Source organism: Leptosomus discolor, chromosome 15 (genome assembly GCF_034619465.1).
Source record: "Leptosomus discolor isolate bLepDis1 chromosome 15, bLepDis1.hap2, whole genome shotgun sequence".
Taxonomy (NCBI): Eukaryota; Metazoa; Chordata; class Aves; order Leptosomiformes; family Leptosomidae; genus Leptosomus; species Leptosomus discolor.
This window is the reverse complement of record NC_141405.1, coordinates 19223876-19245144: the sequence shown is the minus strand read 5'-3', so window position 1 is coordinate 19245144 and position 21269 is coordinate 19223876. Positions and strand designations below refer to the sequence as shown.

The 21269-nt window shown below is 47.1% G+C and overlaps 1 protein-coding gene across 5 annotated transcripts in view; it reads right to left on the bottom strand.

The window, feature by feature from the left end:
- GAS7 (growth arrest specific 7) overlaps nucleotides 1-21269 on the bottom strand; it is a 107454-nt gene that overhangs the window by 15783 nt on the left and 70402 nt on the right. For 3 of the 5 annotated variants that reach the window (XM_086473695.1, XM_086473696.1, XM_086473698.1), the window contains 4 exons: nucleotides 20101-20154; nucleotides 10142-10231; nucleotides 7864-7979; nucleotides 2158-2232 (listed from right to left, as the gene is read on the bottom strand). In XM_086473695.1, coding sequence (XP_086329821.1) covers nucleotides 2158-2232; nucleotides 7864-7979; nucleotides 10142-10231; nucleotides 20101-20154 — 335 coding nt within the window. Of the gene's footprint in view, nucleotides 1-2157; nucleotides 2238-3476; nucleotides 3481-7863; nucleotides 7980-10141; nucleotides 10232-20100; nucleotides 20157-21269 lie in introns of all 5 variants that reach the window. The other 2 variants (XM_086473697.1, XM_086473699.1) reach the window with 2 other exon arrangements.

Sequence of the window (21269 nt, the reverse complement as noted above, 5' to 3'; positions counted from 1 at the left end):
ATGATGCTGACAACTACTGTTATTCCACCACCAGAGGAATTTAGGTTGGTTTGACATTATTTGTTCTGTATGCATTCACGAAAATTACTCATCACCTTAGTTTTCCACTAAGTGCTTCTAGAAAGGTTGATGGTTTATTCTGCAACTTTGCAGAGGTTAAATAAAGCTGAGTGATCTACATTTTCCTGTCTCCTTCTCTATCTCCCCCACCCCCTTCTCAAAGACAGTCATATTTGCCCCTTCCTGATAGGCTGAAAAATTACCTGTCATATGCAATTTCAAAATAATGATCTGTAATCTCTGATGTTGCTCCAATAAATTGAGTACTCAAGCATGGTGTTCATCACAGTTAAATAACCTAAGAGTGTTTCACTTATGTAAGTGCTCCCAACTCTTCTCCTTCTCTAGTCCCACCCTGAGGTCCCCTCCCACTGTCCAGTTCTCACTGGCACTATTTTATCTGATCTATTTAAGCAAAGAAGGCATTTCAGCCTGCTAAGCATCTTCTGCATCTCTTATCCATCTACAATGACTTAAACGACCAGGGATTGTATCACCTTCTGTTCACATGCAGCAGCACTGTACTCACAGCAACCTGGACAGAACCATCATGATACCACAAATCAGTCCCATCTTGTCACCCTTGTGTCCCACTCACATACACGATGGTGGGTCTTCTTACCACCAGAGGAGGGCAGAGGACCCTAGAGGGACAGCCCATACTTTGTGTCGATTCCATAGACTGCTGGACAGGAAAGCTGGAAAATGCTCTGTGGAGTATGAAACCAGCAGTGGTAACTGGTGTGTTCACAGAGCAGTTCATGGGGTCCCCCGACTCACACCTTCTCAGGAATAAGAGGAAGACCCTGGTGAACATTTTACTTTGAGTGTGCTAGACTGCAATCCCACTTCTGGCTCCTTCAGATCCTCCTGTTGGCTGCTCTTCCTCCCTCACTTTTTTAAGTGGAATTTTTCCCTTTCCTGGGCCTCACCAATTCCCAGGATCTTGCCACTAGCCTCTTCCAGGCCTTAGCCAGTTTGGCCACCACAGCACCAGGAGGAGAAATTCCAGCACAACCTACTCCCATGCCCTCACCTTGCCACCCCTCCAGGCAGAGCACCACCAGGCAGTGTTCCTAGCTCCCTGCACTCTGCTCCATGTCCCCTTCAATTCCCTACTTCAACATTTTTTATACTCTGGTCCTCATTCCCTCTCTTCTCATCTACTCTCTCCTAGTTTCCATCCCCTTCATTTTTTCCAGCATTCCCCCCTTCTCCTATTGGGGCTAGGAGTTAAGTGGGAGGAGGATGTGGAAGAAAGTGGGTTTTAGCTTTGCTAGGAGCAGGTTAACACGCATCTCTAAAGAGGAAAGAAGAACAGAAACCATCATCAATGTAAGTGCTTAGGGAAGTAATAGCCTAGTTAGCCTCTTGTAATTTCTGTCCTTGCATGCTGGAAGCTGAGCAAACACCTCGTGGAGCTTCAGCACCAGTAGAAACACATTGTGTCAGAATTAGGGTGAGGACAGTCATTTCCAGCCTTGGCTTTCAGGGCTTGGAGGGTTTGTGTTGGAACAGATAGAGCTAACAACTTCTAATCTGTCAGGAGTGGAGTCTTTTTCATTATTACTGAAACATTGCAATCTAGTCTGAAGTGCATTGCCTAATACCTTCTTAATCACTTCCAAAGTGTGAACATGCTGTAAATAAGGTACAACCTGCTGCTGTTCTTGAAGGGCCAGGGCCACTACGAAGAAGAGACTTCTTCATCCTCCCTCCATCTCTGCTGCTCCAATTCTACTGGCCTCACCTTACACATCTACTTTCAGCAGTATATACATTCTTCCACATTCAAACTAATTTAGTATTTACACATGCTAATCCCTAAAGGAAGTAGTGCTGGCTAGAACAAGGATAGCAGAAACACATTATTGGAAATGCAGTGTTTTACACATATAATCCTAAAAATTTGCCATTAACATCTTCAAAGAAAAGTACTCCAAAACAATTCTCTCTTCCCCAACACACCCAGGATGCTAAGCTAAATAAACCTCTACTCAATGGGAGAGCTCAAGAAAAATACATGTACCTGTGTGGGAGGAATGCCTTTTCTGTAAAAATTCTTGTCTTCTGCAAAAGTCACAGAGACACACTTACCCTTCTTCTTGAGCAGCCAAGGAATTCTGAGACAGTTTGGACAGGTTCTTAGCATATTCCTCCTCAATTTTGATCCTACACTCACACACACACAGCGAGAGAAAATAAAAAGACAGCAGTAAGTAAGCTTTGAGGCAGAAACCCACACACATAATTTAAAGAAATTCTCTGCATTTTAACAGATCTTGCCACAGGAATTTTCCTTTCAGTCTCCAGGGCTTGGCAGCACCAGTTTCAGGATCCACCTCTCCCCTCCATATGCTAAAAATGCAGTGGTAAGAGCAGGGATATATGCAGGACAGCATGTATGATAAAATTAGAAGAAAAAGCTACAGTTCTGGAGAGCAAATAACACGGACAAAATGTTTCTACTGTACAACATGGACTGTCTGCAAAACTGGGCTCACTCGAGAAGCATGTGTTTCAAGTTTGCTGCTAAACGTGAGGTCGCACATCCTTGAAGCAAAGATGAAGGAATGCAGCGATACAAGAGGAATCCAAATGAGGTTTGGGGTGCTGGATTGCACCTTTCCTAGGGACATCGAATGCTTCTTGCTCCTCGTTACAGCTGACAAACCTGGTGAAGATATGGCAGGGGCTTCTGTTACCAATATATGGTGGTGCAGCCCCTGCCCTCCATCCATCCCACCCACCACCCTGTCCTTCTCTCCACTCACTCAGCAGCACCACAATAGGAAGAGGATCTGAGCTTGCCAGCAGTGGGGGTGGAGAAGAGGGAAGCTGTGGGCACACAGCCACTGTGGGAATGGCTGCAAGAAGAAGAACAAGTGTAGCTGTTGAGCAAAGGAACAAGGGTAATTGCTGACTGCACAGCAGTGAGGGAAGGAGCAGCTGCTGGTTCACACCTGAAATCCATCTCCATCTCCCCTGAATTCTTCTCCTAGTGGAACACTTGCAAGGTATACATGATCCAACCAGCATGAACAACTGGCTGTTAACTGGTTTTCAAACCAGCTTGCTCAATAGAGCATGTCCAAGAGAGCTGAGCGGCACCCAGATGGAGCAACTCCTGATTCTGTGCTAACTATGTACAAGCAGGGGCAAAGCCTGGTTTGAAATCCATCTCCTTCCAGTGAGTAGGCAGAAGGTGGGATATTTTTGGCATGCCCACTTGCAGTAGCTAGTTGAGCAAGCACTGCTATGCTCGGCACATTTGAGACAAAAGGAGTCCCTTGAGCCAGCTAAGAGAGAGGTCTGATATTCTGGGCTGCTGAAAATATGATCTGGATGTCACCCTGTGGGATGCAGCCAGCCAAGACCCAAGGTGACATCCAGCTCAGTACAGTACAACTACAGACCTCACTCAGCATGTGGGGGTCCCCTTTTTCCCCCTCTTGTGAGTACAAAACCAGCCAGCTCCCCATGCCTGCTGTAGCGAGACCAACAAATACAGCTGTCCAGCACCAAAGCTTACACTGTGGTTAGCACCTCAGTATGAAAAGGGCTTTATCCAGCCACATTTCACCTGACCTACTTTAAATACCTACTTCAGGATTAGACTAGTCTTGTCTCAGAAGTAACTATTTCTATGGACTGGAAAGGCCAACTATAATAAAGATGCAAATGTCTAAATGTAGCTGAGAAAAATACTTATATGTCCATCAAAAAGCCAGGTCTCACTGCTTATGCCTCAGTTACTAGAAGTTCCCAACCAAAGCTCATCTACATCCTTCACCATGCAATTTTATTCCTGCTGGATTTTGGCTTAAGGATGCCTTTGAGTGATTTACTTGTGGATGCTAGGTGTATAAAGGTGCTAGCTGGTCTGTTGACTGTTCTGAGCTGCCCATACAGACAGACCCTCACGGAATCCATGTTTCAGTCCTCTGTCTCATGAACAGAGGAATAACCATCTTCCATCATGAAGGTTTGCTTTGAAAATAATGAATTTAAAACCCTGTGAAGTTCTTTGTTGCTGCTGCTGTAGTGGGGGAAGTATTGGACACAACAAGACAGAAGCAAGCCTTGCTATTTTCACAATCACACATAAGACACACTATGTCTCCTGCCATCGGTGCCTGCCCTAAGTGTGGCACCCTACATGCAAAGACCCTGGCTTTGACAGAAGCACTTCTCACCGGTCCCACCTTTAGCCTAGGCTCTGGGGTTTCATGTGTTACTCGTACTGCAGGTGGATGGCACTACCAATAGGGCATACTGCCTGGCCAGGAGGAATAACAATAAAAAGGCAAACTGGTTATTGCTTAAGAGTCCGAATTACAAGACATAAATTGTTCCACCCCAGCCTGGCGTCCTGTCACCATCTGTGGCCAAAACATCATGAACACCTCAAAAGAGGTTAAAACCCAAGATGAAGATATACCTTAAAAAGAGAAACAAATATGCCTCCAGGCCCTGGCCGATATAAACACCCTGCAAACTCTCTACTGTGGTGACTGTGAAACCCCAGCACATCAGCACACAGGGACTCCTGAGCCTTGTGAGCCTACCTCCAGAAATCCACACTGCTGTTTCACAGTTACTCCACCATCACATCAAAAACCCCCAAGTTTCTTGTTTCCACTAACTTATTCGAAAACTTTGAGAATTTCACTCCCTGTGTAGTCAGAAGCATTACAGATTATAAGTGCATTTTGACCCATACTGTCTTGACTTTATATTCTAGTTGCTCTTTAGATCTTTATTTCCTGCTCTCTTATGGTTTTTTTTTTAAACAAAGTACTTCGTGTGCCCACACTCAGTTTCAGCCATGCCATGTTAAAATGGATGAAGAAACACTAAAGAGCTACAACGGGAGGCAAAGATGATCTGATGTGACTACCATGCAAGACGAAACTAAATAGATTAAGACAACATGGGGAACACGGAGAGAAGGGGATAGAGGATATCTGACAGAGATCTACACAACTGTCACTATGTGAAGACAGTGACTATGAGTCTTTTTACAGTATTTCTCCAGATTAGGAGGCAACAACAGAACTATCAGCCAACAGAAGCATAATTACTTTTCCTGTAGCGCAGAAGTTGCAGAAGTCTTCTACAAATTATTGCAGTGGTCAAAAATACAAAAAGACTCAAAAGGATTTAGACAAACAGTGGAAGATGTTTACAACTATCTGCTGAACATGGCAGACCTAAGGCAAACTCCAGCTCTGGAAATCCCCAAACTTCTGCTTCTTGGAAGCAGGGAGGACAGAGACTCTCATGCTCTTTTTCTCTTATGCACTTAGTACTGCCATGGTCAGCTTGAAGTCAGTAAGCTAGAGACACCTTCAACAGACTCAGTACAGCCATTCTCCTAGTTGTGTTTCTTTTCACATAGCTAAATAATCTGCTATTTATTTTAAATTTTCTAAGCATAGCCCAGATCAACTAAAAAGTGAGGGGTCAAAAGTGTAAGACAGTGTTCGTTCGCTAACAAAACCACTATTTCTTATACTCGGAGAGACTGACACTATTCAGGGCAGCCTGCAGATTTTCTTGGCCATTTTGGAGTGCCTACTTGAATGCGAATGCTGGACCAGATTTTCACTTCTGATTTAAAGTAATTCTTTCCTTCTTTCACACCCACACCCTTGATCTTTCAGTTCAGTCAATTTACTAATTGTTTTGCTCCCTTTCTTCAAGTCTGTTTTATTAAAATTCAAAGTCTGTATTACAACCCTACCTTTGTCAACAAGAACTGAACAAACACATAATTGCCTAGTCTAAGATTGCTATTTATAAGTAGCTCCTCTAAAAGCATCTACTTAATAACCCAAATTTCGGTTAGTACTGTTGGTCACTTGATGAAGAAATCTGGTTATTATGTCTCATCCCTGCTTCCCACTTAAAGCTATTTTTATTAGCTGCCTGAACCTCAGCTCCAGAAGGCTGGTTGTACAGATGGAGAGAATTTTTCTGGACATGAAACCCCCTAGTTAAACACACTCTTGTATTTCTTAAGCCACCTGATGGTCATCATGAAAATCTTGTCAGTACTTCTTCCCTCTTAGCTGTGAATGTAAAGGTTCTCCTGATGGTCTAAGCTCTCATTTTCGTGAGTAACCTCTCCAGGTCAACACTGTCCTCCTCCTTTTCCATACAGGGGCAATCCTGAATCATTTGCTCCAAACAGAAGAAAAATATATTCATCTTATAACTCCTACCTAGATCCTCTTCACACTCAATTCCAAACCTTCTTTGTTTCCAGCACACAGTGAATCTTTTTTGTCTTTTCTTCTATAACATGCCTACTTCCTCCTCTACTAAGGACATGAACATGCCTCTTCCCAGTGTCAGAGCTGCTCTCTCCTTGCTCTCTCTCATTTCACTCCCAACTTTCCCTCCCTCTTGAATGCTCCTTTCTTTTGTTTCTGTCAAATTTCATTATATATTACTTTCTTTGGAGCAGCCTTCCTCCTCTATTCCCTGGCCACAGCTACCACAATTCTGCTTGCCTTCTCATCTTCTAGCTTAGCAAGACTGTTTCTCAATTGTATTTTTCCTTTGACAGCTGGTCCTTTCTTCTACTTGCATCCTCCGGTCACACTTTTTCATGGATCACAGAGGTAACTGTCTCTTGGACTGTCTTACATCCAAGGTAGTAGGAACCACATGTGGATGCTGGGCATGCTGCACCTCCTGTATCAGACTTCTTTATTGCCTGTGCTATGCTATACTTTGCATTTCTCCACTGCTGCCATATGCCTAATACTAAAAAAAAGGTGAGGGGAGAAAGAAAACAAATCACAAGCAAAAACAACTATCTGCAAGTTCTGCCCAATCAAACTGCCCCCCGAACGTGAGCACAAGTGCCTGTTTGTTGCCCCGTTCACTGCTTCCACCACTGTTGATTTACATCAGCACAGCGGTGGTGTGCCTGCAGCAGTAGAGCAGGAAGGCAACACCAACGCAGCAGCAAGCTCCAACACAGAAGCAGTAACAGAGGACAGCAGCTCCTTCAACTGGTGCAATTGCCTCCAGGAGAGAACACTCAGCAGCGTGCTCTGCTTCCTCCTGGGAGTAAACACTGCTTGTTCCCTATGGGCTGTTCTCAAGCTTTGCGCGTCATCCTCAAGATGATTTACACTGGCTTGGACACGTGACAAGCGATTTCAAACAAGAGTGATGACACTACCTATGAGTAACGATGTCACATCAACTCCTGTACATGGCTGAACTGAGCATCTACCAAATGCTTGTTTGGTGCCCAGTGCAATTCCCACTTCAGCAGAGCGACAGAGCATTAATAGCATTCTGGCATTCTCTAGTAGCAACATCTGCCTTTATGACTTGGGGTTCACTCTAAATATCTGTAGGTGTAGCTTAAGTCCCAAGTTACTTCTTTTTACATCTTCCTCTAGGAAACTGTGCCTATGCTCCATGTCAACAAATTGCTTCTCTATTTTTCAGAGAAAATACTTCCTTTCTAAATATCACCTCTACTCGGTTTTCCATGCCCATGTTTTTTCCGTGAATCTGCAGCTTAAAACGTTCTTGGTTCCCTCTATGTAAACAGACAGCTTGTGTGCAATACAACTAAGGCACAGCAGGAGAGACAAGTGAGAACTGGGGAAAACTGTAGAGCATGGATGGACATTAAAGAAATACTAAAAGTTCTTTAAGAATTGGTAGCATCTTTTATGCAGTTTAAGCTACGTCATTAATGTACCGAAGAAATACTTAAATCAGGAAAAAAAAAATTGCCGTAACTAGTTAATTTAACAGCAAAGTGCTAATTACCTTTCCCGAACAAACTCTGCCATTTCTTTCTGCATTTGTTTCCCTTTAAGTTGCTTTTGAAGAAGAATTTCAAATCCCGACACTGTATTGTTCCCTTGCGAATCCTTCTTATCGGCCTGGAAGGAAAAAGGAAGTTCAGCAAAAAGATATGGGGATCAAAAACACAGACATGCAGTTCCCAGCGGCAACTGCCCAAGCAGTCCGAGCAACAGGCAACAGTGGTGTTCGAAGAGCCCTCCTCTAATTAACAGCTGATGGACACAGCACCTCAACCCCTCTCAGAGCAATAGTCCAATACTTTCTCTTTCCCCCTACTCTTACTCCTTTTTGTAACTAAAAAATTAAGTTTTACAGTTATTTTTAGCTAGCATAAGACTATGTTGGGGCCAAAGCAGCAGCCTTGCCTTCCCTTCTGCCCATGGCCTTTCCTATCTGATAACACCCCTGGGCTGACTCCGGCAAGCATAAGCCCTGATGGCTCACCCTGCAAAGAGAAGGTATCCTGGAGCCAGCACAAGGGAACTGCCAGGAGAGAAGGGAGGACCCTGCTGCTCCTCCCAGGGGTAACACAGCCCTAAATGACCTACAGACTGTCAAGTTCAACCCTGACTTGCGCTCAGAAAAATACAGCCAGTCTGCACAGATCTGCTGTAAAGCAGGGTAAACCAGCAACCTGTTCAGCAGGTTACCGCCACAGATCCCACCTTTCACTGTTTGTTTCCTACACAGCCCTTTCCACCTTCTGCTCCACTGACTTCAGGGTTGCCACAAGGACCAACACAGTCTTCTCTCTGCTGTCTCTTTCCTCTCTCTGCTTTTCCCTATTTCAGAACTTCATTTCCCATTCTCCTCCAACAAACAGGCCCAGAGAACATTTCCCCAAGGACTACAGGTTTTGCTCCAATACCCTGGGTGCTGCTCATTTGCACAGAGAAAAATGCCAAGTTAATCAAAGCCTGAGACTTGCAGGATGCCATGCCATGCCAGGCACCAGGCAGCTGAGAGAACAGGAGTTGACTGAAGAAGGAGGGCGAGTCATGGGCAGACAATGGATAACAAGGCCGAACAAGAGGAAAGTCCTGGGAGCAGAGCTATGGGAGGATAAAAGTTTGCAGAACACAGGCAGCTTTTTAAATGGAGTTTCACTAAGTGCAAGATGTGACCAAACCCAAGGAGCCAAGCAGTGGCCAAGCCTATAGGAAAGAACCAAGCAGGGCAGCGACTTCTGTAAGACACATGCGAAAAATAAGCCAGTACACCATTCATGATTTATTGCTCATCGGGATCAGAAGACTGGAAGAAACTGCAGAAACCTTCATGGTTTGGTAACATGACCATTTGCAAGTATGTCAGTGTATTTTAGCAAGCTATTGCCATTAGTTCTCACACCAACATTGAGCACACGTGACAGGACCTGCTGCTGTGCCTCCAACAGCTACACTTTTTTGCAAAGGAAACTTTCTTTTTTTTAAATGGAATCGCTCCAATGACTGAGAACTGAAAACACATGTGAAATAAATAAAATCTTCATTGTCAAGGTAGTATTCACCCTGCCCCCCAAAAAACAGTTTTCCATGGAAGATTTTTTCTATCAGCTCCACACTTGAAGGACTACTGTATCATTTTAATCTGATTCAGGATCCTGAAAGCAGAGCTAAGCACAAGAGGGCACACAGAGAAACACAGCCACTGGAGACTTCCCCTGCTGAAGGCTGCATTAAAACTGCTCAATTTAAGAGCTACTAATGGGCTTGTCCTTCACAAAGCTCATCCTTTAAAAAAATAATTTATCATCTGCCCTCCAGAATATCTCGTGGGTGTGAGTTTTACAATTTAAAACAAAGTTTGTAACTATCTGCTTGTTTTAAACATGATACTGATGGCTTCACTGTGCATCCCTAGCTCTCGTGTTCTGGGAAATACTGACAAAATATTCCCTGTCACCCACCTCGCTATCACCCTCGTGCTGCACAGCCCTTCTGGCTGTGGTATTTTAAGACATGTAGCTTGCCCTGCATTCTCCCCATTTCTTGACCAAAACCATCTCCTGACAGCTGACATCCCCTTTCTGGACACTTTTCTGATTGTCCACTTCTGAGACCAGTTAGATGGTTTCCACGTGATCTCCAATGGCGTCCTTGGTCTCACTGGTGCTGTCCTAACACACTGCATTTCAGCACAGATTCTCCTCTGCCTTGGACCACAAATCAAGCTGTTTGTTCCACTTTTTTGGAAGCTGCAGAGCTGCAATATGGCATGTGGCTGGCTGCCTACTTACCCAGAAATAATCACAGTAGCTCCACTCCGAAGGTTTCAGCAACTGCTGCTCTGGCATTACGTCAGGGTGGGGGAAAGTCACACAGTTTATCTGTAAAAAAGGGCAAAAGAGAGTTAGAAGGTAATGAAATTCAGTTGTTGATGAGAAATATGCAAATAAAAGACTATATACATGCACTTCCAACCAGAAAATCCACAGTGAATACACGTCAGTGAAGAAAAATTGGTTGTTGCATGGAAATAGCAGCTAAGTATTCCCAGAAAGCTCCTCTGAGCAAGCAGGAGTGTCGGCTCAGAGAAAGATAAACCACCCATTTCACATGAGGAAAACCTGCTTGATTTGGAATGCGCCATACAGGGAGTTCTCCCACACCCCTAACAAACTGTGGTAAAAATCCTGATGTGAAACACCCTGAGCACACGCTGAACACAAGAAATACCATGAGCAGCAGAGCACAGTGAGGGCACTGTCAACGTATCTCATCAGAAAATCTTGGCTATGTTAGTCTTTTCCAGGATTACAAAGAAAGATGTTATTTTTTCAGTGCACAGCCCTTCCACCTACCCTAGAGACCTTTTCAGGTGAAAGTGATGCTCCCTGAGAAAAAGAACAGGGGCTCTCTAAAGTCAGCTAGCCTTCAGCACGCAAAACCCACAGCAATTTGTGAGACAGGAATCATCACGCCATCATTAAACAAAGTTATAAAAAAGTACAAGTGCTCATTAAGTTATCACAGTACAAAATGTAGCCTGATAAAAAAACAGTAGAAGCGAAGAGTGTGATAGCTACTGCAGAATGTGCTGCAGAATAATCTGGATGTATCTAAGCTGTTCAGGGGAAGCATCAGCAAGAGTCAGAGCTCACTGCCTGCCTCACTCGCCTAAAATTTCTGTTGGGCAGGCACACTGAGAGCAGTGCCTTTCATCGCATGTGCAGGTCCACTGGTCCAACAAACAGAAATTGGGAACGGAAGACTCACACATGTAAGCGTATGGGCTTGAGAGTTTTTGGATCAGTTAATGTCCACAGGAAACCCCAAACCGAAGCTGTAGGCAGAGTTAGCACAGCTGCACAGGCAGATCTAAGGTAGTGCTTACACACAGTGAATCTGCCTTTGGGCTATTCAGAGAGTATTAAAAAGGACACGGCAACATGCTGCAAAGTGCTGACAGTGTAAACCCACCACGCTAGAGCAGCGCAGACAAAGCCTTTAGCTGACACAATGCTGTTCCTACAAACCCACACTGGCTCTGCTGCTGTCTGCCCAAGCTGAAGCTTCAGTAGCTGTCCCTGTATGTAATGCAAGAGCTTCCTCCACAAAAATCACTTTGTCCAGAGCTTGCCAAGTCCATTTCAAAGCAGGCTGAGGAGTCTGCTGAGGCTACGGTGTCTTTGTCTGTCATCTCAGCTAGATCCTAAACCATGTGTCTTCCCTTCCAGCTTCCTTCCAGCTCCCACTGGGCTTCAATCTGATCTGAAAGAGGTCGGAGACCAGAGCTATCACTTCATCACTTTGTAGGTAGTGGTGAGCCTGCATCTCCAGCCAGATCCAGCCTCCACCAGCCACACAGTCCCAACAACAGATGACAGCAGCTGCTGAAAACACCTCCCCGTTCCTTCATGTTCCCCATCAGAAGTGCCACGCATCAGGAAGTATAAAACATCAGCTCAGGTCAGAGCAGGATGGCTGCACAACAAAGGTGCTGGTGCTCAACTGTCAACACCAAAGCCTCCAGCACAAAGCTCTTCCATGAAGGACGTTTCACTGAGGACACCTTCTGTCTCTGCTAAAGTTTTCCTCTCCTGCCTCTTCCCTGTCAGCTCGGTTATCTCAGGACAGCACCACAAGCCCATCTTGACCTGTTTTTTTGGTTGAGTAGTTTGGGTTACCTTCCCTTCTTTGTTCAGGGAGAACCAGATCTAAAAGCCTTCAATCAAATCCCATCTGCTGGAAGCAGCCCAGCCACAGGCGAGGAGCTGGCACCTCTCTGGGCTCAGCCAGCACAAGCAGGGGTGTGCAGAGCTGCTCATGGGCACTGCAAAGCTCTGGCGTGACGGGCTGCCAGTCTGCGCTGGCTCAGCATCTTGTTAATTAACTCCTCTCACACAACCCAGGAAGCTTCACAACTGATCAGCCCAAATGTCTTAAAAATACCGGCTAGAAATCTTAAGCCAAATTGCTGCTTTCAGACAGTGTCCAACAGCACCAGTCTGGACCAGTGCTGGAGCAGTGCACAGGGGCAGACAGAGAAAAGGCTCCACTTTGCTTCACAGATCACCAAATCTCATGCCACTGCTGATCATGGCCTGTGCTGGTACCTGGGCATGCCTCTACGCTGTCACAGACACACACTATTTCCCAAATAACACAGTATAATAGAACAGTTTTGGTTGGAAGGGACCTTAAGCATCATCTAGTTCCAACCCTTCTGCCATGGACGGAGACACCTTCCACTAGACCAGGTTGCTCCAAGCCCCATCCAGCCTGGCCTTGAACACTTCCAGGGAGGCAGCAACCACAGCTTCTCTGGGCAGCCTGTGCCAGTGTCTCACCACCCTCACAGTACAAAATTTCTTCCTCATATCTAATCTAAATCTCCCCTCTTTCAGTTTAAAAACGTTACCCCTCATCCTATCACTACACACCCTGATAAGAGTCCCTCCCCACCTCTCCTGTAGGCTCCCTTCAGGTACTGGAAGGCTGCTATAAGATCTCCCTGGAGCCTTCTCTTCTCCAGGGTGGACAACCCCAACTCTCTCAGCCTGTCCTCGTAGGGGAGGTGCTCCAGCCTCCTTATCATCTTCATGGCTCCTCTGGACCCGCTCAAGCAGGTCCATGTCCTTACATTCGTGGTCCCAGAGCTGGACACAGTACTCCAAGGTGTGGTCTCACAAAAGCAGAGAAGGAGGATCACCTCCTGCAAGCTGCTGGCCACACCTCTTTTGATGTAGCCCAGGATATGGTTGGCCTTCTGGGCTGCGAGCACACATTACCAGGTCATGTTCAGCTTCTCATCAACCAACACCCCCAAGTCCTTCTTTGCAGGGCTGCTCTCAATCCACTCATCGCCCAACCTGTATCCATGTTTGGGATTGTCCCAACCCAGGGCGCTTGGCCTTGTTGAACTTCATGAGGTTTGCACAGGCCCACCTCTCCAGCCTGTCAAGGTCTCTCTGGATGGTCTCCCTTCCCTCCAGCGTGTTGACCACACCACACAGCTTGGTGTTAACGGCAAACTTGCTGACTGCGCGCTCAATCCCACCGTCCACGTCACCGATAAAGATGTTAAATAGCACCGGTCCCAATACCGACGCCCTGAGGAACACCACCCATCACTGGGATCCACTTGGACATTGAGCCATTGATCGCAACTCTCTGAGTGCAACCATCTAGCCAGTTCCTTGTCTACCAAGTGATCCATCTGTTAAATTCATGTCTCTCCAATTTAGACAGTGTCATCTGCTTTGCACAAGTCCAGGTAGATGATACCGTTATATTGTAGTTTTGCCTTAAAAAAAACGAGATGGCCTTAGAACCTGTGTGCAATTGCTTAACTGCTTCCCATGAGTGAGTAACACTGAAGCTCATCCTCGCAGAGCAGGGGAGATGCTGACAATACTTTGTTTCATGTAACGACAATGTTATAGGTAACCACGTGAAGCTGTTTAAACCTGTCTCGGCTTTGAGGATTTCTAGCTTTGATGCTGCATTTCATACTCACTGAATAAAAAATTGGGTGACAGACATAAGTCACTTGGATGCCAGCCCTTCCAGCCTCTACAGCACCTCCAACCCGCCCTGAAACTCCAGCCCCTCCAGCCTCTCCATTGCCTGAAGCCCCTCCAGCCTCTACAGCCCCTCCAGCCTGGCAGCCTGCAGGAAACACTGCCCTGTGCCCAGCTACCATGTGTGCTTACACAGCATCCCAGGCATCCAGGACAAGGTGCTGCCTCTTGAGAGTGGACTGCCAAGCTACAGGAACTCAGGATTTAGCTCAGGTTAAAAATAGTTAGCGGCAGAAGGCAAAACAGGTAAAGAAACTGCATGAAAGTTTTAGGGACACTGGAAATGATTCACGTCTCCACATCAGGCGCAACAATCCCGCAGTGGTGAAAGGAGAAGCTATTCCTGTTTCCACCTATCCTCTTACTGGTGTCTTACAGAGAATGGCTGAGGTCTTCTGTGGAAACACACTGCTGAGTGGAGTTTTGAGTTGCCCAAGACCACTTATTTGAACTGAGAAAGGATCAAATGCTTCCCATGAACACAGCAGTGTTCTCAAGGCAGATTTCTAGAGCCCAACATTGTCACGTTGCATAATAAGAAGCAGGGGGAAATAGGCACCTCCTAAGTGTGTTTTGCAGCCTTTACCAGAAGGATGGACATCACTGCACTGTGCACCAGGAGATGGAGGTGATGTGCAGCAGGGAGCACATTCAGTGGCCTATGAGTTGTTCCCTGCAGCTTAAAAATCTGCAAAGGGAAACTGCAAGGGGAATTCACATTCCCTGCTAAAAATGGCACCTGTTTCACAAAAACTAAATTGTGCCAGCTGAAAGCCACTTATTAACTTCAAGACTCTCTGTTACATCACTAATGTCCTGAAGAAATAAACACAGAGTCACTGGAAATGCCCATACGCAGACTGGTGAAGGTGTCCCGCTGTGATGAATCAAATGCAGCACACCACATTCACGCATGTAGCAGGAAGAGGAACAGTGAGTACACATGTCAACAGGTGATGAGAGTTGAGTTAATTCATGTGTCTCTCAAAGAGTATGATCAGACTCAAAGTTTTATGAATGAATAAAAAAGTCTTCACTTCTTAGATACTTACACTTAATTGTCTAGAAATGATGCTGAATTGTCTGGGAAAAGCCATGAGGCCATTTGGGTCTGGTATCACATTTAAAAGGAAATTGGTGTCAGAATTAAAAAAAAAAAAAAAAAAAAAGCGCTTCTGCAATCTCAAAAAAACAAAAAAAGTGTTATTTGTGTGGTAAACAGAACTCCCAGAGAGAGCATGAAAATTTTCAAAACTCTAGAAATATGAATAAAAATTATATACAACTGCTTAGGAAATCTTGTGACTCTTTCTTTCCTTTCATCACCACAGAATTCTTATACTTAAACAAGAGCTCTTGGATCTGTATTTCCAAACATTTTTAAAACCTCTCAGGGTTTCCCAGCAGGGAGGGGAACACAGGGCTGGCAGTGAGCAGGACATGGCCACATGCCAGTAGTAGAGTGACCGCATCTCACTCTCCCCACAAACCTCCCTCTGAAATGTTCATTTCCTTGTTTCTAAAATCAAAGATAGCTGAAAAAAAGCTCTCTAGTTCACCAGCTTCGTCCCACTGATGAGCATTTTGACTGATGCTAGAGAGCACCAAAGCGTCTCACAATGATGTCCTGATGTTTAACAGCATCAAATGGCTCTGTCAGTCCCACAGACAGCAACGCCCCCACCTCACGGGAGGGACTGCTGCTCTCACCCATCGCACCCCTGACAGCCGGTCAGGCTACGAGCAAGGTCCAAATTCAAACAACAGGACAGACCATTGCAGTGCTCATCTCTTTCAGCAATGCTGACTAGCCAACAAGGCCTGAACAAAAGCATGCAGAAGCTGATTATTACAGCTGTAATTACCAGTAAGAACAAAACAAACTAAAACACGTATCTCAGCTAACGATGGAGTCACAGAACTTTAAGAGAAAGCAAGGCGTTACGAACCGCATTACATTTGCACAGGCTCCACTGGGACAGCCAAGCTGATAATCAGCCTCACTGTGATATTAAGTCCTTATCCAGCCTCTTCACTAATAAAAATAATGGCTGTTGTCAGCTTCCAACAAAGCAAAATTAATGACGAGACACCTGCAAGGCATACTCCAAGTATAAGCTAAGCCAACATGGCAGAGGACAGCAGCCCGTCCTTCCAGCTGCCGCTTGCACAGGCATCACCGTAAAACCTGTGTGAGAGAGCCCCTGGATTGCCAGGGCTGGAAGGAAGGACACAGAGGAGACATGCTGTGAAAAACATGGTAACAACAAAGCTCAGGGCGGGGGAGAAAAAACCAGACAAGCAACACAAATTGATGCATTTCTCTTGACAAGCCTGCTGTGTACCACACTCAGTAAACAGACTAATATACTTTTGCCTTTATAGTGATCACGAGCAAAGGCCATTATACTCTTAGCAGCTAAATCCTCCAGCTCACATTTCACATGAGTACATCAGCAGTGATGTCAAAACGAGCTGTTTACGTTGTAGGTGACTCTTGATTATGTTTGAGATGCAAAAGGGTGACAGAGAAAGAAAAGTTACGGGAGGCAGGTGAGCGCACAGGATTTGCACAACAGCAGTGTGCACAGGAGCAAGCAGCTTTGTTGGGCTGGGTGTGCACATTCATTTCACGGATTTCAAAGTCCTCTGGAGGCTTTTGAGTGGCTACCAGCACTCATCAGTAAATGAGACATTGCCAAGCAACATGAATAAAACAAGAATAATTTGATCAAGGCTTAGATAATAAACTACATGTTTATTACGTAAGACACTATATAAATAAATGAGGAGAGAGTGGGTGAGCTTACTGTGTCATACTAAAGTGACTAAAGTGGGGCAACATTCTTGCTCATTTCTTCACTTTCAAAACGCACATTATTTTTCCTGATTTCTGCACATTGACAGCACTGTAAACACAGCACAGCTGTGCTAGATTCCCTAACTTCAGTATCTGCTTTACAATTTCAGCTGAGACCCAAAAAGTACAATGGCCAACTCCACTAGATGTAATGAGTTCACCTGCCAAATGGGACCCTTTGGGCAAAACAGCCAAATGCAAAGGCTGGAAGAGTTCTCAGAAGAGCTTAGGCTCAGACAAAGGCTTGTGCAGTTTTAACTCTACCAGACAGGGAAGCCCAGGAATGCCTAGATTGTGTCTACGTAGCTTCAACATCATGAGTTTGCATGTTTTTAGCACTGGCAGGGTGATGCTGCAGCTACGGTACAACAGAAGGGGAGAACAGACAACTGAAGTCCTGATCATTAACAAAGTCAATTGATATGCTTCCTATTTCAACGGGAAGATTCTGACAAAAGGGTTTAGAAGCCCTCTTTATTTGGTCTATCTGTAGGAGGCTACAGAGATGATTTGGTTAATGCCTGCCAAAGCAGGGGATTTCTGACAGTTTCTGCCATGCAGTCCACCCTGGGGCAGAAGGGAGAACGGTGCTGAACCTGCAGCCTCATATTGGGTTCATCACATTGTGTCAGACGCAAAGCACAGCAGCAGAAAATACCAAGTTACTGCACGTAGGCTGCCTCTCTTCCCATCTGCAGCACAGTTCATTTATGTGTCCAACATACGCAATACAAATGCCAGCATTTTCCAAGTCATGCCATATCTTGACAAGGTACTAGAGCATTCTTCAGAAAGAAACCCACATTCAGAAATACCACATCATCAGATAGGTTTCTTGCTCTTCAAGTGAGACATAGCTCCGTCCCTGAATCAATATCCCCTGTACCTTCTCCATTTAATTCTCCTTCACCTATGGTAAAAGAGCTTCAGCTCCACAGGAACTCAAGGCCAGAGAGACAGCTCTTCAGGAATCAGACCATCCAGCCTAAAACTAATGTGTGCACCTTGAAACTCACTGCAAAATCAACGCAGACCACAGACCTGCACTGCTGCTTCCTAAGTGAGCCTCAATAATTTGTGCAAGCGGCAGTTTCAGAAGAGCCTCCAACACACCCAGCAGGGTTTTCCCATCCAAAGAAAATGGACAACGCAGTGTTGGTAACATTCATTTACAAAGAGAAAACACCACAATCTTCTTCTTGTTGGGTGCACATAAGATAAGAAATACTGCAGCTCCCACCTGCTTTCAGAAGCCATGCTCCCAAACGGCTACTTGGATGTACAGGAGGCAGATGCATTCCTAGAAAGATGGGAATGAACTCCCACCCCTCTGCTGAAAGCGGTGGAACAGGGACAGCTAGGCTGACAGTCAGGCTGGACATGCCCTGATGTCTGCAGTTTGCGTATCATAGGGTTTCTGTTTGGGAGTAAGTTTGCTGGACTGAGAGCCCCAAAGTTAATCACAAAATTCCCCTCTGCAAGAAGAGGTTCTGCCTGACCACTGCTACAGACCAAGAAAAACCATCTGACAGCAAGCTAAGGACATGCCCTGCAGCTCTGTTAACCAGAACATCCCAAAGTCAGCTTGAGTGGCACCAAACAAATATAACCTCCTAGGAGACAGGGGGAAAAAATTAATTGCTTTACAGTTTACATTCCGTACAAGAATGTTGTCTTTCACAATGTTTCCTTGATGCAGGCAATGGCTTGGAGCAAACAGCTGTTAAAATTAGCTTGGGTTTGTCTGCCTGATGCATTGTACTTGAAAGCATCAGACTTCTGCTGGAGAAATGCACATCCAGTGACCCTGACATAACACACAACTCTTTCTTACTTTGCAGATGCTACCAGATGGCACATGGGCCAGCAAATACGACAGTGAAAATCACCCTAAGTGAACAGCCTGAGTCCTCACCCCTGTAAGCAGCGAGTATTTCAGAAACACAAGCGCCGTTACTCTTGTGCTGCACCCTGCAACCCACTGCAACCCACCCCAGGACCATGTCTTGTCCCTCTGGACACGATGTTCAGCCCCTGGTTTGCTCCTGCCCCTCTGACTCGGGTGGGCAGGGGGCTGCATTAAGCAGCTCAGACCCGTTTCCAGCCCCAGCCACTGAGGCCCTGGAGGCCCTGTAGCTGATTTGCAAATCTGCCCAAACCAACAGATTTATACTTACTTCATGACATACCACTTGCTCATTACACTAATTAACATTAACCACACATTTTTTATTCGTAATGACTGATGTTGATAATCAAGTAAACTAGTTAAGGTATTTTTTCCCCTCAGAAAACTGTACCTATGTGGCAATGACTGACCTGCGCTGATCCTTTGGAACCCTCATCCCTTTCACCAGAAACCCAGGGAGTCATGCCCACTGATGGATAAATCAACGAGCTGCATGTGATAATGTAGACAACAATCTCCTCCTGTAGTTACAGTTAACAGTGATATATAACATTTAATCATTCCTTTTGTTCTCGTGGATTTTACGCCCTGCCAATGCTTGCAGCTGTAAGCATGTTTATTGCCTCTCCTTTATCACTGCAATTCATTTATCTGCTCATTTATCTTCTTCACAATCTCCTTTTAAATAAACCTTTCTATTCCCAGCCCCTTGCATTAATCTGTTTTGATTTCCTTCCTGTTTTCAAACATCCGTCCTGCACTGAGGAATCCAGAAATGCAAAGTGTTCCAGATTAGGTCACCGGGCATAAAAAAGATACTAATGTCTGTAAACATGATACTGAGAACATCTTAATTAAGTCAGCTATATTTAACTACTGATATCAAGAGCAAGTATAAGATCAACTTCATACTGAAACCTAAAACCTTTGCCTATACTTCCCATCAGAAATCTTCACTTGGACACTAGCACAGAAAAATACCTTCTGACACCTCTTTGAGAAAAAAATCAAGGTTCTGCCCTGCAGGGCAATGACCAATCCTCTCCGTGCTTCTCCAAATACAGAGGCTGCTGGGTGGGGGGGGGGGCGGTTACCAGATGAAGAAGTTTTTTCAGGACACCTGGTTCACAGCCAGCATCCCTAGAGCACGAATGTTCCCCGTCCTCGGTGAGTCCTTCCCTCCTGCTCAGCCCAGAACTACCAGAACCAAAGGGAAAATGCCACTGCAATTCTGACGAGGGCCGAGATCCCAAATCCCCCTGGGCCGCTGGCTTATTAGTGTTAAAACAGTGAAATTACTCGCGATGGAGGCTCTGCCCGGCCCCCCCCGCCCCAGCCGCACTGTCCGGGTGCCCGCCGGTGCCCATCACGGAGCCCCCGCCGCCCTGCCGGACTCGGACTCACCGTCAGGCTGCTCTCCTTGCTCTGCCGCCGCGGCGCCGCCGGGGACCCCGGGGTCTGTGGAGACAAGCGGGGCGCATCGTCACGGCCGCTCTCCAAGCCCAGCATGGCGGGCGCGGGCCGCGCGGGGCGGGCGCTAGGCGGACCCCATGGCCCGGCGGCCCGGCGCGGCTCGGCTCGGCTCGGCTCTGGTCGGCACGGCTCGGCTTTGCTCGGTTTAGCTCGGCTCGGCTCAGCTCAGCTCGGCTCGGCGCGACTCCTGGGGAACTGGAGGCGGTGCCGCCGCCCGGCAGGGCCGCCTCCCCTCGCCGCCGCCAGTCCGCGCGGCCAATGGCGGGCCAGGCCAGGCCGGGCGAGGCGGGCCGTCGGCCCCACCGCCTGCCGGTCGAGCCGCGGGGCCGTAGCGTCCGGCGATCCGCCTCCGCCGCCTCGGGCTGCGGGGGGTGGCCGGGGCCGAGCCGCGTTGCCTGGGGAGGTGCGGGCGAGCCCGGGCCGCCCGCGGGCTGCCGGCCCGGGGAGAGCGGGCGCTGACCCGCAGCACGCGAGCCCGCTCCGCGCGGCGGCGGCCGGGCTGTGCCGTGGGCTCCGGCTCCGCGTCCCCCTGCCCTCGCACCGCGCCCACGGCAGCCGCCGCGGAGACGGGCAGGGCCGGCCGCGCGGGGCGAGGGGAGAGTCCCCCGGCCGGGCAGCGCCGGTGCCGCGCCCGAGCCCCGCGCCCCGCTGGGCCACGGCCCGAGCTCAGCGTCCGGCTGGAGTCCCAACGGGGCCGGAGGCGCCCCGTTTCCCAGGGGCCCGCTGCTGGTCTGTGGGCCGCCCGGGTGAGCTGCTCCTGCCTTGGGGGCCGTTGTGACAGCCTGACGGGCAGCATTCAGCTGCTCTCTAGGAAGCCATAAACGAGGCCTGGCCCTGCGCCCAGCACAGTACAGCTCCCTGTTGTTCTCAGTTGTGGCTTTTTCCCCCTTGACCTGTTTCCAAGAAATGTGGCTGAGCTTGCCCGAGGGATCCTGCCAGGGTTTGTTTGCACAATGGCTGCTACCCAGGTCTAAGAAAGCATCCTGGAGAATGCCTGGAAGCTGCTCTGAAGCAGGAGACAGCCTGTGCCGAGAACAGACGAGGCAGTCAAGGCAAAGCAGCTTGGGATGGCCCACGACAGGCAAGCGGGAGAGGGACTG